The sequence below is a fragment of the Corapipo altera genome, unplaced genomic scaffold (genome assembly GCF_003945725.1).
Source record: "Corapipo altera isolate COAL_440 unplaced genomic scaffold, ASM394572v1 23, whole genome shotgun sequence".
NCBI classification, from domain to species: Eukaryota; Metazoa; Chordata; class Aves; order Passeriformes; family Pipridae; genus Corapipo; species Corapipo altera.
Window position 1 is genome coordinate 1055521 of NW_020884878.1, and position 18443 is coordinate 1073963.

General features: G+C 47.3%; 1 protein-coding gene across 1 annotated transcript in view; it reads left to right on the forward strand.

Annotated features, from left to right (window-relative positions):
• PRKCH (protein kinase C eta) overlaps positions 1 to 9123 on the forward strand; it is a 118498-nt gene extending 109375 nt beyond the window's left edge. Inside the window, exons 13-14 of the mRNA XM_027638224.1 lie at positions 6534 to 6677; positions 8121 to 9123. Of these exons, the coding sequence (XP_027494025.1) occupies positions 6534 to 6677; positions 8121 to 8267 (291 nt within the window). The 3' untranslated portion in view covers positions 8268 to 9123. The remainder of the gene's footprint in view (positions 1 to 6533; positions 6678 to 8120) is intronic.
• The last annotated feature ends 9320 nt before the right edge of the window (positions 9124 to 18443 follow it).

Sequence of the window (18443 nt, forward strand, 5' to 3'; positions counted from 1 at the left end):
CTCTGTCTCATCCTCCCCGCCCCCCTCCTCCTTAGAATGCTTTCAGGGCAGTCTTGTACTTCTGAACCCTGGCACTGCCCTCTCTGGACCTTTTCTGTGCTGAAGGATTTCACCTGCTCCCAGTTTTGTGTAGCCAGGACTGCAGCATGGGGGTAGAAGCACCCTGTGGGGTCACATTCTGGCTCAGCACCATGATGAATTGCACTGGTACGAATCAGGGCTTTCAGCAATCGATCCCTCTGTGTGCAGGGTGGGAGCCTCTAATGGCTGCAGTCAGAGCAAATCCCCAGAGTCAAACAGAGGTGGCATTCGAGAGAGCCATGATGACTCCAAGTCCTATTCTCAGCAGCACAGCCCTCACTGAAGGTCAGTAGGATTTGGGCTTCCAAGTGCCTGGCTCACCCCCACAACCCGACACTGGCTGAGCTGCCTTAAGTACAAGGACTTTAACTCTGACCACCCTGCTCCCAGGGCTGACACCATTCAGTGGGACTGGGCTGTGCTGCCTCCCTCGCCCCCCGTAACCCACTTGTGTGTCCAAGCCCTGGATGGCTCTTCATGGGGAAGTGAGGCATCTCTCTGGCAGGACTGGGATGGATGGTGATGGGAACCTTGCCCAGGAGAGCATAAGACAAGGCTGGCTAAAAACGAGCAGCTTTTTATTTAAAAAAAAAAAAAAAAAAAGACTCCTGGCTTCCAGTCATTAAAAATAATAGACATTAACAGACAGAGCCATAGAACCATCTTTCTTCTCCTTTGTTTGAAGGCTAATGACACCTCAGACCGTGGATTTGTTTGCCTTACATAATAGGCAGCCAAACTGTTTTCGGCAACTGCAGCATTCAGTGGAGAGATTCAAGGAGGGAAGCCTTAATTAGAGTAATTGCTCTATTTATATAATGATTCCCTTTTGTCTGAGATCAAATGGATCTTTGAGAAATCTTATTTCCTTTCGAGTTAATTTCTGCCCTGTTAGTTTAGCTCATGAATCTTAATGAAGACGAGCACCTTGGGTGTCTCCAGATCTCCCCGCTCTCCCTCATTACTAGAGGAGAGACTGTGGGGCATTAATCTCCTGTGCTGCTGCTGATCTTTACTTTGGTAGCAACATGGGAGTGTTAAAACCATGAAAGGGAAATCATCCTTTCCTTTTAACAGTTTGGACTTGACTATTACATTGGCACGATCTGAATAGGGGTCCTCTGAGGCAGGTGGTGTGTTGGAGAGGAGTGAGACTGAGGTACTGCCATCGTGTCTGTGGCAGGCTGCCCTTGGGCTCCTGGCAAAATAAAGTGATGAATTTTCCTGGGTCTCTGTTGGGAGCACAGGCTGCTCTTTCAGGGCAAATACACCAGAGTACCGATGAGAACTGGTGTGTCTAAAATGTTCTTTAATACAAGAAAGAATGATTTCTTCCTTGTCCAGAGGGCTGACAATGCAAAGGGAATGGCTGAGCAGAAGTGCAGTACTTCTGTGACGGGATCTGGGCTTGTTAATGTTTTCCTAGAACGTGATGCAATTTCGCGTCATCTGTCACTGTGATATTACTCATGAAATTAATTACCCTGATTCAAATAGCACATACATCAGTTACGTAAAACAAATCAGGGATTCCAGTATTCGGAAAGGGAACTTGTAATTCAAGGAAATTAATGCTCAGAAACATCTGGTTTGTGCAAACATCCCTTCAGTGACACCCAGGCCGTTAGACAGATTTGCAGACTCAGCCCCTTGAGACAGAAGTTGCAACGCTGCATGTGAGCAGCACTGGAAATGTTCAATGCAGCCTTGCCCAGCAGACTGAGAGTCTTGGAGCCTTTCCCAGCATGGTCCAAGCCATGGGTGAAGGGGAAGACCGGCACAGATCCCTGCTCTCTCTCACCTGCTCTCAGGCTGAGCTCCCAGGGCTGACACAGGTTTTTCCCCATGATTGGCACTGCTATGGCTGCATTTTTTCCTTGTAACTTCACGGGCCCTCCGTAAGCTAATCCCCAGCTTTTAATTTCTTGTCATGGCTTGCTGCGTTTTCTTTCAGTAAAGTTTTTCAAATGATCTCGTGAAGTCATGTTTTTGGCTCATGCCAGCTGCTGGTTTTGGCTGCGATGCTGCTGGGAGGGTTAGCTGAGGTCAGCGAGAGCCTCGCTTGAGTTTTCTACTTGGAAAACTGGTGTAGCCCAAAGGATCCCGATCTGAAGATGCTCCCAAGAGGCTCTTTACCCTGGGAATGGGATAATTTCCAATGGCTGGATGTGATCACAGAGCAAGGGCTGGACGTCCTGGTTCAGGTTTAAGCTTGATAGTGTTGCTATTGGTTTTGCTTGGAGGCCTCTTGGATTTGGGTGATTAGATGTTTCTTTTTGTTCAGGAACATCTCTGGTTTGCCTTGTTGTTGTTACTGTTAAAATTTTTTTCGCTGTGTTTCTTCACTGAGCTCTGTGTGCCAGACCTTGAGATTCATGCTGGATTCGTGGTTACTCTGCAAAATTAGAGATACTGAGTAAACATTAGGAGATGACATTTTGCCACAAAAACCTTTCTGCTGAACATCTCTCATCACCTGCAAAAACACTGCAGGATTGTCCTTGGAAGGACATTTAGGGCTAAACAGCCTGTGAAGCAACAATCAAACTCTGGCCTTTCCGTGGGTACCAGGAACAGCCAACACTTCTTAAGACATTTTCCAGCTGTCTCTGAACAAAGCCGAAGGGATCACGGGGAAGACGAGCTACATTTCTGAAAATCTTTCCCCTGTGTGTGTGTCTGTGTGGTCTGGACACTCAGCTTTACCCCTCCTGCTGCACAAGTGTCTCTTACATGGTTCAGGACAGGGGTATGGGCTCCAGCTACTTGCTTCAGAGGTGAAGGCTGAGCTTGTGATTAAGTTCTTCAGAAATCCCAAGTTAGAGGTGCCATCAGACAGCAGAGACAGCGTGAGACAGGGCTGTCAGGTGCTGCCCTATTGCAGTAGAGAAGTGTCAGTACTGCTTAGGGCAGAGAAGGAGAATTCATGGGCTTTTAAGCCTTTGAGAGGTCATTGGAGTCTTTTGGTTTTTCCTGAGTACTAAACAACACATCCACAGGTGAGTAACCTGAGTGCTGCAGCTGCCAGAGTGCAGGACTGTGTTTCACCTACTACATGATGCTGTGCAAAGGCAACGTTTTCAGTTCCAGTTCCCATGTGTAGGTGCAGTAGCAGGGTCTCAGCACAGTGTACAGTGCATTTATCAGGGCTGTAAGTTAATGGTAAGAGATCAACTGTGTTCTGAAATGGTATCAGAGAATCACAGAATGGTTTGAGTTGGAAGGGACCTTAAAGACCATCAAGTTCCAACCCCTGCCACAGGCAGGGACACCTTCTACTAGATCAGGTTGCTCTGAGCTCTGTCCAACCTGGCCTTGAACACTTCCAGGGATGGGGCATCCACAGTGCCTCTGGAATATCTGTTCCATATACCTGTTCTATGTCTTGTCCTTTTGCTGAAGCAAACCAGTGTGAGTTTGACTGCCATGAAAGGGGAGCCTCCTCATGTTATGTTGATACACTTTGTAGAGTGCCTGATTTATATTCACTTTCAATGCCCTGCTAGCCTGAATTAGACACTTCAAGTACCTGGGAAACAAGCTTGGAGAAGCCTGTCCAGAGTGGTTTATGGTGCTGCCCTTTGTGCTTCACAACCCTGTTTTTACAGAGACAGAGAGGCAGCAGCGCTGAGCTCCTGCCTGACAGAGGAAGGGGGTGTTTGATTGGGTATTCCATAGGTCAGCTCACTCCTGTCAGAGGTAAGCAATAATTGAGGTTTTTTTGGCAACCTGACGTCGCTTTCAGCAGCCAACCAGGGGAACATGTTCCAGCAGTGAGTGAATTTGACTCCTTTCCTCTCCTCCTGCCTCCTTTGGGCACCCGTTGTGGTGTAGATGGTGCCCAGAGTTTCCCAGCTGAGGTTTCCCAATCTCTGGATCCAATACATAAACCAGAGCTGGCCAGTCAAATTTGGACAATCATTTTGTTTTGAATGTTGTTTTACTTTTTCAGAGCCCAAAACAGACCACCTCAAGGCATGGCCTTTGCCTAATCGTCATTGTCCTAGCAAGAAGGGTGTTTTAAGCCGCCAGGAATGTATTTGTGTTGGCTCTTGGGTTGTTGCACTGGATGCCTTCACTTGGTGCAGTTTTGGCATCATGCGGAATAAATCAAGTAAATAGGAATGTAAACACACTTTTATATCCCAGGTCTCTGAACTGGTCTGGGAATCAGCAGTCAGGTTCAGGTTTTGGTCTTATATGGTTGGGGATGAGTGGGAACCCAAGCAAAGTGTATTGCCAGTCCTTTTCAGAGATTATTTTCTTTCATGATTATTTTTTTCCCTCTCCACATTTAGCAGAAGGTTCCTGGTGTAATGGAGGCGGCAGTAGGGCGGGAGCCAGGAGACATTTGACTTATTCACAGCTCTTTTCTCCATTTTTTTTTTCTTGTCTTTTTGGGCTGTTTTGGTCTGTACCACTCCCAGCACCAGCAAGCTCTGATCTTGTTTGTGCTTTCTAGGTGTTCCAGCAATGCAAATAAGAATTGGTGAGGTGCAGATATCCATCTCTGGGGACAAAGAAGATGGGCAAGGAATTTCTAGAGAAAGACAGGGCTGCCAGGAGGTTTCTGGCCTGTTTTGCAAACCAAAGAAGTCTAGTTCAAGGCTTGCAAAGGCTTGTCTGAACCAGGTCTCTGAGAGATTTTGGCTTGACCCATTTCTTGTTTGGAAACCAAACTGTGTCTGGAGATCAGTATCCCACAGAAATTTTGGGGCAGTCTCTTGGGAAACAAATTGTGTTGGGATTCTGCTGTTAGAAAGGAGAAGAACAGGCTAAAAGGGCTGGGGAGACACAGAAGTTCTGCTTGTCCTTGAGCCTGACCCTGGAAATGCTGCATCACTGAGGGCTGAAGAGTCCAGAGAAGGATGGGAAGAGCCCAGCTGTGGAAAGCCACGGGTGTTTTGCTCCTTGTGCAGTCCTAGTGACTCCTCTTATAGGTCTGGGTGCACTCTGCAGCTCTTTCTACTGATATTTTGGGTGGAATACTGGGAAAAGGTTCTACTGTAGGGAATCCTGTAGTAGCACATGTCCTTGAAGGGCTCAGGAGATCAGGCTGGATCTGTGGGGCTTGCGCTGATGTCAGCAGATTTTGGGGTCCTGCGAGGTCTCAGCTGCAGATGTCCCATCTGCTTTGGCTCTGAAGCTCCCTCAGAATGGAGTATTGGGGAGAATTCTGTAAACCAGGCGGTTGTTTTTCTCCTCCCTGTCTTCTTTCTAGGTAGGGAATGACTAGACCTTTTATCCACTCATCCTAGGAGAATTTGTACCTTGTGAAAAGCTCCTGCAGTCAGAATGAAGCTGGTCTCTCACTGCACCTCCCCTTCTTTTCATTTCCCCATTGCTGAGATGCAGCAGACTTGGCCATTCCTGAAACAGTGACCGATTGTCTGGTTTGGCTGGTTCAGCTATTTGCTAAACATAATGCTCTTTCATCTTCCAGGAAATCGTCTGGACACCTCCACCAGAGTGGAGCTTGCTTTATGCTCCTGTTTCAATAGGCAAATAAAAGCAACTATTTTCCCAGTTTAAACATAACCTGGTTTCTCTAGCGAATTAGAAATATTCGAAGGAAGGGGAAAGATTGTTTATTACTGAATTTTTAAGAACTATAATCCTAAATTAACAAGCCAACCAGACTCTTTTCCTTCCTGGGGAAAGGATTCTCCTCCTCTCCTGTAAGAAATATCTACAGCACTCACACTTCATCATTCTCATTGGGACCTGAAGGGCACCCACCGGGGCCCTCTCTCACTGTCTGCGTGATGTACAGCTTTCCTCATTGCTCCCTGTTAAGTCAGGGCACTTTGGCTGAGGTTTGAGATTTCTTTTCACTGGTAGCAGAATAAAAATGCTACAAAATGAAATCCTCTATTAGTGTTTCACCAGTGAGGGAGGAGACTGTTGCCTGCCTGCTCTCGTCTGCTCAGGGTCGGGGGGGCTCTAAAAGCCAGCGCCTTGCCCATTTTCCTCTGTTTCCTGAGGTGACAGGAAGGAAAGCATAGGCATCTGGCAGTGCTTCAGCAGGCTGAGATTTAGGAAAAAGGCACAGCTCAGGACTGATTCCAGGCCAAAGCCTGGCTGGCTGGTGAGCAGCATTTGAGAGCGAGCTCGTAATCCTGAGAAATTAATACAGAAACGAGTAACGACCAAACCCACTGGGCAACATTTGTAATGTTGCTAATGATGCAATTCAACTTTCTTTTCTTATTGTGGTAATAAAGGATTTCACTAAAAGAAAAAGGGCCAAGCAGAAATACACCCCGACTTCTTCCTCTGGAGAGTGAGTCAAGTTCCTTACATGTGGTTCCAGCACAGCGACATTGAGAAGTCTGGCCAGCAACTGGGTTCAACAGGAAAGCTGAGGACAAGCTTTTGTGCAGCTGCTAATAGGTCCCTCTCCCGTGGCTGTGCCGGATGGGAGGAAACAAACAGCCCTTTTTGTTTTGCAGTTCATGACCAAGAACCCCACCATGCGCCTGGGCAGCCCCGGGCTGGGCGGCGAGAGCGCGATCCTGCGGCACCCCTACTTCAAGGACCTGGACTGGGACCTGCTGAACCAGCGCCAGATGGAGCCACCGTTCAGGCCCCGAATTGTATGTGGCAAAGAGGGGTGGGGGAAAGGGATTCCTGGGGTTTTTTTTCCTCTTTTTGGCTCTAGAAGCACATTTATTCCCATGAGACAGGAAAGGAGGCGAAGGAAGGGCAACCTTGACACACAAGGCCTGCCCCAGGAGCAGGGAGGTGAGATCTCTGGTTCTGGCTTGGCTGCTGGTTGGCCACCTGATGTTGTGCAGGTTGCTTTTCCACTCCATACCAGATTTTCAAAGGCAGCTCAGTGAAAAGGTGCAGGTTTGTTAAAACACTGCAGCAGATTAGGCACCTGACCACCCTTTGCCTTGCCCCAAAGATAAAACAGGGTAAGTAGTCCTCATCCTGCTCACTCCACCTAACCCTTCACAACGGGGCTGTCTCTCCCTTGTTTCTCTCTGTCTGTTCAACACCAAGCACAGTGCTCCCTGCTCAGGCCACTGTCAGCTGAGTGGTTCAAATGGCAGAGAGGATGAAGGGGACGTGGTGCTGTCCCTTTCCCCAGTGGTGCTACACAGCCCTAAGAGTACTCTGTGAGAGAAGAGTGGTGCTTTCCATGGATAGCCTTTCCAAGATGGTCTCTGTGGCTTCCTTGTTGGAACTGTTGCCTGGAATGGTTTGTGTTATGTTGTGGTCACTCTGCAAGCTCTTAGTGGCAATGGTCCACCCAGTCCTGCTCCATCATCAAGGGGTGCAGGATCAGGGATTCAGGGGAGGTGTGACAGCTCAACAGCAGACTCCTGAGTTGTTCCTTGACCCAAATCAAAGGCTAAGGGAGCCTGCTCAGTCCACCGTGAGCTGAACAAGGTCTGGGAACATTAGACTTCAATGTCAATAAATTTTATTGAACTTCAGTGTCAATAAAACAGGAAAAACACGTGCCTCATGAAAATGTGCCACAAACCCAGTTTGTGTGTGTGTATTCTAAACAGTCCCACTTTATGGTACACAGCAAGGAATCCAGCACCTGGAGGCAAGCCATTTGTCTTCCCACGGCCCAGTAATTCATCATTGTGCAAGTTTAATGGCTGGCACATGGAGCAGTGTCGTCCCACCCCCTCCCCAAAACCCAGCTGATATGCTCTGCAGATAAGGGGGGACTGTGTAGAGTTATAACAGAGCTGATAACTGCTTCAAATATCTGGGTCTGTGCTGCCATTTGAGGGAAGGGACTGATTTTTGTGCCCTGTCCTGCCATGTCTGGGCAGGGAACACCCCAGAGGCAGTGCCAGTTAAATCTGAGAGTGGGTTCCCGGTCAGAAACCTGCAGAGGCTCGAAAAGGTTGTGCACTGCTCCCAGTCCAACCCCAGAAACAGCTCTCAGTCAGCTCAGCCTCGGTTATGTAGGTGATGGTTCAATGCACTCAGGACTAAAGGTGCAGAGCAGATCATCAGGCAGATGATACATACTTTTGACATCTCTTTCCTTTGTCTTTTCCATTTGACAGAAATCCAAAGATGACGTGAGCAACTTTGATCCAGATTTTATAAAAGAAGAGCCCATCCTGACTCCCATTGAAGAAGGGATTCTTCCAATGATAAACCAAGATGAATTTAGAAACTTTTCTTTCACCAGCCCAGAACTGCAGCAATAGCTATGGCTCTGGAGAAGGGCTGCCGAGAGGACTGGGGGGAAATGAAATGAAAGCCAAGTTTACCAGTAATTTCATTCTCAAGGAGTAAAAATGCACTGACTTACACGATACAGCAGCACCACTGTCAATGTTACCTTAATGTGAAATTGAAACCTTCCTGTTTGTAGGACTTATGCAGCTCTTGTATCAAATATTGACAGGGTGGAATAAGCATGATATTGTAAATAGCTGATGCAGACAGAGCACTGAATGCTGAGCTGGTTGGCTCAGCCTGAATGTCACTGCTTGCAGTGGATTCGAGGAGTCGGTGTGAGCATGAAACAAGTGTCTTGCAGCTCTGAGCCAAATAGACTTGTTACAATTCTGATTGTTTGCAAGACTATTTTGAGGAGTCCCAGCACTGTCCAGCGTTTTGGAGGCGTGATCCAACATCCCATGGCCTGACTGAACCAAATGTTCCTACTGACTTTACCTGTTTCTGCAGTATTTATTTCTTTCCGAAGGACAAATGGCTCTCTTTGCCACTGTTTGGGTTCCCATGTGAAATATTTCATTGTGCTGACTTGCAGAAGGAAAAAAACAAATGCCCTGTGCCCCACACAGATTCTTCCAAATCAAAGGGAAGTCATGTGCTCGTAGTGTTTTACTGTTTGTGCGATATGAAAAGTTTTAGTGTTTGCATTCTGTGAAATGCCTTTTTACATCATGCATCTTCAATGCTCCTTTCTTTGCCTCCCAGCTGTTTTCAACTATAATGTAACTTGTAAAACCTTACTGTTTATTTAGGCCTATTCTATTTAATTATGCTATACAGAGCCCCTTTTGTGGGTTTAGTGCCTCATTAAAATTTTGATCCAAAGTGGTAGCACTTAAATTATTTGTAGCGTTATTGCGATGGGAGCCGCAGAGCTGGCAAACTGCTTGAAAGCAGAGGTGTCAACCAACAGGTAACACAAAAGGACAACTTTTCTTCCTTGAGAACGATAAACCTTATCTAAGATACAGGGTGACTTGGTTTGGTTTGGGTTTAAGGGCTTGTTACTCACAGGGCACTTCTTATTGGTTGTGGCCTCAAGTACAAGCAGACTGAGATGATTTTTCAGTGCAGGTTGTAGAAACCAGGTGCTCTGGGAGATGGATCTGTGCTTTCCCTGCTCTCCTGGAAGCTGGATGATTTTTCTGTAGCTCCTTGGCACACCTTTGCACTCCTTGATGGGCTTGAAGCTGTATGACAGGTTTATAGCCTTTTCCTTGGGCAGATATGAATTGCTGGAGAATGAAAAGGATTTCTAACCTCTTGCAAAACTAATGATGTTTGTATAGGGCTACTCACAAGCTATAACTTGAGAGAAGGATGAGGTGCAGCAGAGAGGGGCAGTTCTGCGCAAACCTGGCACCACTGCAGCTGTGGAGGTGGTGTAGGAGAGCAGAAGCCTTTGGCAAGGAAATTAACCCCCATTACAGCACAGACCCCCCAGTATGTACGTGCTCACCTCCTCTGAAACCAAGTTGGAAATAAGGAATCAAAACTGAGACCTACCTTTTACTTCTACCCCTAAAGCATCACTGAACTGTCTGACAGGTGGGGTACAGGGTCAGTTACCCTTGGACTCTTCATGCCTTTGTGCTTGTGTGTTACCCCAGTTCTCCCTCTTTCTTTCCTGCATCTCCTCTGTCACGTAAGGACAGCTTCATCCTCTGATATCCCTTCCCTTCCATGGGCATCTTGTGGCCACATTGCAGCCCATCCCTTTGCTGGTCTGTAGATACCCAGCTCCTTCAAAGTGGGGCAAGAGAGGAGGAAAAACAGTTGTGTCATATAAGCAGGAGAAATAAGAGCAAATATCCAGAAAAATGATCTGAGAACCAGTCATGCAGGCTAGCTTGAATTGTTTTCCCATATAGGAAGAAACAGTACAGGGATGGATGCATTTGCATGAGGGGCCCACTTGTGGCATGTTATTCACATGTGAATTATGCGTGGTGTTCACCCACCTGGTGCAGACATGACCTTGGGCAACTCCTCACTCCATTTCCCGCTTGTTTTCCCAGTGTTAGGACTGCAGCAGTGCTTGCTTGGCAAGGGGTAAGTGCGTGCAGCAAAGCTGGACACTGAGAGTGGGAGCCCCAAAACTGTCTGTGAATTTTGTGTTGATGGCTTTCTGAGTCTGCCACTGTCAAGGATTATGAACAATCCGTCCTTCCTTAGAGATCAGTGCTGGAGAACAGGAAGTTCTTTTTTTGTAACCTTTTTCTGCCAGCACAATGGTATCACCCAAGGGTTTCATTGCTTGTGTTATTCTTTGGGGCTTCTGGCTTATGGAATCATGTCCTGCTGGAGAAGTTAGTGTCACATGTTGCCTTCAGCATCAAAATGTGATCCAATCTCCATGGCCCCAGGATCTGAGTATTTACACCACTGAAGAATGTGCAGTAGTCACCTCTGGAGACCTTTATTGGTGTGGGAATATCATATCATGTCATATCATATCCATACCCACCAATCTGCATCCTGAAAGCTTAGGGAGTGGAAACTAAATCACATCTGTAGGTGCTCTGTTGGGATTGTTGGGAACTGTAAATCAGAAAGTTTGTAGATGTCTGGAGGATATAAAATGGTGCCTAAGGCTACCCTGGGGAGCGGGAAAAGCTCCTGCTCTGGCCAGCCAGTGCTTGCTTTGGCCCAGGGCTTGGCTTGATGGAGATGAAATGCCAAAGGGAGTTTCTTCCCCAGCTTTACTTTTCATAGATTTCAAGTGGTGTCAGGGTCACCATTGTTCTCACTGCAAACTCATGGACAGATCTGTGGATGGACTTAAAAGCCAAAGGTTCTGCTATACAGGAGTTTTCTTGGTTTTCACAATTTCCCCTGGATCTTCCTTTATAATTTAGGGCATCTCTTCCCCTCCACTGCCTGCCTGGAACTCACATGTCTCTGTAATGATTTGAGCTGCTCGAGTCAGCAGATCCTGAGTCAGCCACATTTGGCCAACATCCCTGAACTTTCTCATACTTTTTATGAGGAGCTGCCATTTCAATCATGTTTCCTCAGACTCTGTCAGCAGCAGGGATGAAGATCAGCTCAATAAAAAGTATCTATGCAATAGCTTTGCTTTTGAAAAAGCTGAATTAGTGTTTGCATTGGCATTTGATATGTGAATAAATACTGATTTATTAAAAAAAAGGGGAGAGAAAAAAAAGCAGGAATACAAAAAAGAAGGAGTTTTCCATTAGCTACCCTGCCAACTGTTTTGGCTTTGTTGCTTGCCTCAGTGGATGCAAGATGGTTTTAGTCTATTAATTTGGTCCTGGCTTTAGAAGTATATTAAGCTGGCAGCCATGAGTTTGTAAGGTTTAAAGCATAAAATGCTTGTATTCGCTCCAGTGTGAAATCTGGCAATTGAGCAAATTGTAATTAGTTCCCTTTGCACTGCTTTTAGTGCTTGCATGAAAAGAGAAGATCCCTTTGATGTCTCTAAATTTGCGTTCTGTGCAATCCTTTCATTTTCAAAGAGGTATGTGAAATTTAGCTATAAAATTCAGTGGCCTACATCTCCTTCAAGGCCTTTGAAAGTTGATGGTAAGAAGCAGATGGTCCAGGATGAATAGATGAAAATCATCTCACATCTACTCAGGCTGGCTATGCTGCCAAAGACATAATTTTTAATACCGCTGCTTGATAGGCAATGGAAAAAAAAATCCCACAGACTCCCACTGCCTAAGGGTTTTTAAAGTAAAAAATGCAATTCTGACTGCTGGCTGACGATGCTTTGAATGTATTCACAAAGACTGGCAGAGGTTCCTCGCTCCTTGTGAAGTCCTATATGGTTTGCAGCAGTATTTTCCCTTGGAGCTGTGTGCTCCTGCAGAAGCTGCTCTTTCTCCAGTTGGATTTGAGAGAGGCTCCAGTGGTTGTGGTATGAGGACTCGATTAGCAATGCCCAGGAGCAATGAAGAGGAAAACGTGTCTGGGATCATCTGCTCTGTCCTTTGGCCAGAAAGTAAAGAGCTGTTCACTGCTGCCTGTTCTCCCTTGGTTTGCTCAGCTGCTCAAGCGTGTAGCCAGAAGGTCTCTGCTTCTCCCCAGGGAGACCATTTCACAGCATTTACAACTCTTCCTGCTAAGTAAATGTCCTGATATTTGGAAATGACGTGAATGAGATGAAAATATGTCTTATCATGCCATTAGGATTCTCATTGGAAGCTGCAAGTCAGGGTTTGTATTACTAAATATATACAGGGCTGCCAAACCAAAGCATTCAGAAATGATGAGTCAGGTTGTCTGAAAATCACGGCTCACTCAGGAACCACGAGCTTTCCAAAATAATAAATGTCAAAGTCCTCTCCTTTCTTTCTTTCTTCTTTTTTTTTTTCTTTTTTTAACATCTGTATTATGAATATTTTGGATCCTGACTTGCACTTCTCCACATCAACAGGACCTGGAATGTCATGTAATTATAATTTTATTAGATGAAAGCTGGGGTCTGTGAATTGATGTGAAGCCAGGCATTGGAGCATGGAGGAAAATAGCAAACACCAAGAGATGGGTGATAAAACTGTGAGAACAGAGGGCATGGAGTTTAATTATTTTTCCATCTCTTCCTATTCTTTATGTACAGTCACCACAGTGTGGTCCCTTGCCTCGCTGTCTCAAAACCCACAAAGCAGGGCATGCGGCCCTCAGGAGGCACAGGAGTGAAGAAAGAAGAGGAAGGCCAGGGAGGGCATTTAGGTGCTATACAGTGGCTGTGTGTCGGGCTTGTCCAGCAGCATTTCTGGACTCGTGCATCAGGCCTTGCACAAGCCTGTCACCTTTTGCCTTCTGCAGCCCATCCTGCTTCCCCTGGTCACAGTGCTTGGCATCACTGCTCGGGCTGCCATCCTCTGGAAGTGTCCTGCTGATGCAGCCAAGCCTGAAGGAAGAACAGGAGGGCAAAAAGCATGGAAGAAAGGGAGTAGTGTTGGTGTTAGGCTACGTGGGTGTCTTCTGGTCCTGATGGCGACTTTGATACAACCAGTGTCCCAGTGACATCCCTATATATGACTGGAAGCTGTGGGAGAAGGCCAGGCTGTCTCCCCTCTCGCGCTTTGTAGCAGAAGCTAGAAAAGAGAAGGGGCAGGAGTGTGTCCTCTAAGAAATGGGGTCACAACTCTGGGTTGTGACTGAGAGGGTGCAGTATATTTTAGAAGAGCCTCAGGCCACTTGCAGGCAACTTATGAAGGCAAGAGTCATCCTTTCATCTCCACCCCATTCACACTGGCGAAGGCAGTTGTCTTTGCCTCCATGGGGGCGGTGTGATCGAGGAGATTTGGGGACCACAGGTCTCAGGGATGGTGAGAGGTGGCAAAAGGCTGCTGGGTGGAAATGCCGAGGAACATCCCCAGACCCTTTCATCTCAAGAAGGAAGCTTGAAACGAGCTTTGGTCAGACAAAGACAAAGTCTTCTCTGCGTGGGCTCCCGCAGGTAACGTGTGTGTGAAGGTTTTAGCCCTGAAACAGTTTTAACTTGCCCACGGAGTCAGCTCTCCCGCCCCAGCTCTGAGCTCCCACGGCTGTTGTTGGCAACAGGTCTTATATAAGTGGAGCTGAGAGGTTTTAGCAGTGAGTTCAGGATTGCTCAAAACTAGTGACTCAGTTTCTCCAGGGCCTCCTTCCCCCTCCTTCAAATGAGGGGTTTATTCATCACCTGGTCTCTCATTTTCAAAAGTTCAACATGTACTGGGGTCAGAGCCTCAGTTTTTCTACAACAATGACAACTGAAACTGTGTTTCTTCTTAAAGGAAACCTGTTTCACCTTTAGCTCACATGATTCTAGGAACAAGATCTCCAGATCTTCAAGCCACTGGAACAACTGCATCACCACCACTATAGCCACCACATCTGCCAGGAGAGGAACATTGCAAGGGTTGTTAATGAACCCTTTTGGAGACTGGCCAAGGTGTGCTGTGGTTGGGCTGGGAGTAAGAGGCAATTCTATGTATCTCCATCTTATCTGCTTCTAGACTCAGACAGGAAGCAGTTTCAAACCTCCTCGTCATGACGGGCTTGTTCTGCTGCCCAGAGACACTTCCTGCAGAAAAGTGTGGCTTTCTTTTCCCAAATGCAGTCTAAAAGAAATGGGATGTTAAGGGTTTTGTTAGAGGTTGGTGCTAACCACAGTTTTCTTCTGTACTGAGATTCAGTGTTGCTTTCACCCCAAGAACTGCATCGTTGGGTTTTTAAATTACTCTGGCCAGTGTTTCCTCTAGCTTCTGGGATGTTGGTGTCTCCCAAACTCGGAGCAAAGGCAGTGCCATCAGTAGCTCAAACCTTCTGACTCAAGGCAGGAGGGCAGTATTACAGGTGAGTATTTCAACTGGAGCTGAGTCACCATTATTTTCAAGCTCTGTGAACGCACTCTGGGGACTTGAGCTTAAATTATTGTTACCTGATAGACATATCTGGACATGTAGCTCTCCTTGGGGCAGCCTTTCTGCTTGCCACTCCTCAGGCCCTTTATTCTCACTCATCTCCAGCCCTTTCTCCAAGGGGAAGCATGGGTGGTGGTTTTGTTCAGCTCAGTGCTTCTGCCACCTCCCAGGACAGTGGGGAAAACCTGCCTCCAGCTGCCTAAGGAAACGGGTCAACTGAGCCTTATGTCACAGGGTAAAATTCTCTTTCAAATGCTAATCTCTGTAGCTTAAAACTCAGTTTTAACTGGAGGGAAAAAGGCAAGAGTGACCTTTAAGTATGCTCAGCTAGGCCTGGACTTTAACAAAATCCCTCCATTTGTGGGAACCTTCATCCCCAAGTTTCACCAGGGCTCCCTGCAGACCTATGGAAATTGCCACGTAGAGCCTGTGTCTAAATTACACCCTGGCAACTGAAGGCTCTTTTGTTTTTGCTTACAATGAGCAAGAGTTTCCCCTGCCAGCTCAGGATGCCTTCTCTCATCTGTTACCCTCACTCCTTTAATTTTCCTTCCACTGCACCAATTTACCATGGCCCCAAGTCTCCTGCACACACAGAGGGGAGTTCTGCCGGTGCCCATCTGGTGAAGATGTTGTAACCCAAAATGGGGCTGTCTCTCAGCTATTTTGGTGGAGTCTGGTAATTTGTCTGACATGGAAAATCCCCAAACTGCAATCAGTGCCCTGGACGCTTGAGTGGAAAATGACAAAATTATACCATGGCTCATCTCCCCATGGTCAATTACTCTGTGCCTACATATGGATGTGTTGGGGTTGCCTGGACCAGCCAGTGTGACTGTAAGGGTATCCAGCCTTTGTTTTGGCTCCATGGCCTCTGTGTTGGGTTAAACATAGAGGGAAACACAGCGCCCATGGCTGTGCTGGCAGTGGAGGTTTGTTAGACGTGGGTGATCCTCAGTTCCTCTGAAAGCATCTTGTGCATAAAGCCATTGACCTCCCTTTCTGTCCTGTTTAGCCAGGCCTAGGCAGAGGGACTGGGAGGAATGGATTGATGGTCTCTCCTCCCAGCAAGAGGGGATGTGTCTCCTGGGCCAGAGGGAGGTACCAGGGAGCCTGTCGGTGGTGGTCAAATTTTGAGGGTGACCTCATGTATGTGTCTCTCAGTTTTGGTGGGAGCACGAGGATATCCCAGGGACTCCTGAGCACTAACAAATCGCTTTGGAGCCCCCAGCAGCACCTGGATTTCAACACCAGGCAGGTGGCCCATAGCATCCTGCTTTGGAGACTGGTTCCTAGGCAGAGACAAAGCAGGAGCAAGGAGTTGCCTGGAGCTACCCAGGCCTGGAGTGAAAGCCTTAATGCAGCAAGCTTATTAGTGCTCAGCTGGGCTGGAAGAGGCACATGAGGTCACTCAGAGACTTTGCCCTAGTCCTCCACCCACCTGTGCACTCAGGCTGGGGCCGTGGTGAGCAGTTCCTGAGGGAGTGGAGCCTGCCTGGTGTGCAGGACCTCACAGCTGGGCTTGTGCAATGCGGGGAAAAAAGCACCTGTACAGCTGGAATTGGAATCAGGAAACTTCTTTTAAGAATAAAATCATGGAATATCCTGAGTTGGAGGGACCCACAAGGATCATGGAGTCCAGCTCCTGGCTCTCCACAGGACCACCCTTATTTAGACAATATGTAAATGAGCATCCTACTTGAGAAAGGGTAATTTAAGCCTAAGCTGTTGTTTGTGCCAAGAGCCTTCCCTGCTCCTTTCTCTCAGCCTTTCCCACTGGGCACTGGTGCCCCTGAGCCAGTTGTTTACAGAATGATGACCACAGGCAGCAAGAGCCCCACGATGATTTAAGGTCATCAGGAAAAGGTCACAGAGGTTAAACCTACACGTCTAAATCTTGGTGTCCACATAAAAGCAGGATTCTGCAGCTTGTTTTTATGATCAACATGAAGTGACTCCAGCAGCTTTCCAAGATAGGGTACAAGATAAGCCTGCAACAAACCTGAGTAGAGAAGTGATTTTCTTTTAGTTGCTGTTGTAGGACAGTAGAGATGAAAAACCAAGTATCCAAGGGTCACTCATCCCCTGGTTAGATACATATAATGAGATGGAAAGCTAATCTATCATATTTAGAATCAGTCAATTAGAGGGTTAGGGCTATAGATGTATTTAGCTTTAGCGTTAGGGAGATATTTAAACCACATACTGTACTTAGTCATTACCATGCTAAGTGATAGTAGATGCAGGTCACCCTATATATGGGCCATGGTAATCAGCTTCAAGTATTACTAATTAAGCCTTTTCACCTTTGGGCTCCCTTCCATGCCACCACACATAAAATGGGCCATCGAGGTCATGGTGTGATGCTCCTTAAAACCCAACACCCACTGTTTATCGTGGAGTGGAGGGTGGATTTGGCTTTCTAGTTCAGCCTCTGCTGCGTGGAGAGAGTTGTAAACAAACAGCTCTTGCTTTAGCACATACTTTGCTTCTGAGTTGCAAGATGCCAGCTGGGCACTGCGAGCCCTTCACTTGCCCAGCTGCCTGTCTGGCATTATTTGAAGCCCATGAACTATCCAGGTGAATAAACTATGTCCAAGCGAGCGTGGCTCTGTCATCTCCCTCCTGGCAATCCTCACTCATGTTTTCAGAGGAAGTCAATGAAAGCTGCAAATGCTGTAGTTACTCTGGAAAGCAGCTTATGCGATTAGGCAGAAGGTCAAAAATAGAAAAGCCCACAAAGGAAGGCCTAAAAAATTGTGGGTGTGTTACAGTGATGCCCAGTGATGGCTTCGCTCCCTCCCTCCATGTGCTCTGAGACACAGGTGGTGTCCAAGGTCCTCAGCCAACTCCAGTACCAGCCCCTTCACCACAGAGTTCATGGATCCATCAGGCCAAAAGCTCCTATGACTTTATTTTAATATGAAGGGCATTTGAATCTGCTTTTAGGATTCTGCTGTGTCAGGCTGGTGGCAGAGCCACAAGCCACCCTGCTGCAGGTGGTCAGGAGAACAGGGAGATTTCCAGTGCCTCCCAGCCCAGGAGAAAGGCAGGGGATGCCCAGGGAGAAGGGAGTGCAGTGTCTCTGTATGCTCTCCAGCCCAAGAGCAGCCACTTTTTTGGAGCAGCTTCTCTCTCACAGTATTACCGAGGCATTCCTGGGAGTACCCAGGCGCCACTTTCATAAAATCATAGAATATCCTGAATTGGAAGGGACCCACAAGGATCATCGAAGTCCAACTCCTGGCCCTGTGCAGGACAACCTCAAGAATCACACTGTGTGCCTAAGAGCGTTATCCAAATGCTCCTTGATCTCTGGTAGGATTGGGGCTGAGAAACAACAGCCCTGCCCTTAAACCTTCTCCTCTCCACCCTTTCTTGAGAGGCTCCATTTCTGCCTTCATTTCTGATCTCCCAGGAATCTGAGTAAAGCTGTCTTCCCTGCAATGGTAAAGCTGAATACATGCCCATAAGAGCCATTTCCTGGCACTTCTAAACCCATCAGCTCCATCCCTCCAGGGCAAGTCTTTGCAAGCAGGCAGGAGCTGGCATGAAGGGCTTGGAGGTGGGGTTCCATGTCTCAGGAGAGCACCAGGAACTGGTGCTGCTCACCCAGAACTGGGAAAGGTCTCAACCTTGGCATGCCCTGGGACCAGAAAATGATTTGAAACACTGGGTATTTTATAGGAGATGGGGCAAGCATTCCCCCAGCTCCTCTCAGCTGGCTGGGGCCAGCTGGTGAAGATCCCCCTGGGGAAGCTGCCA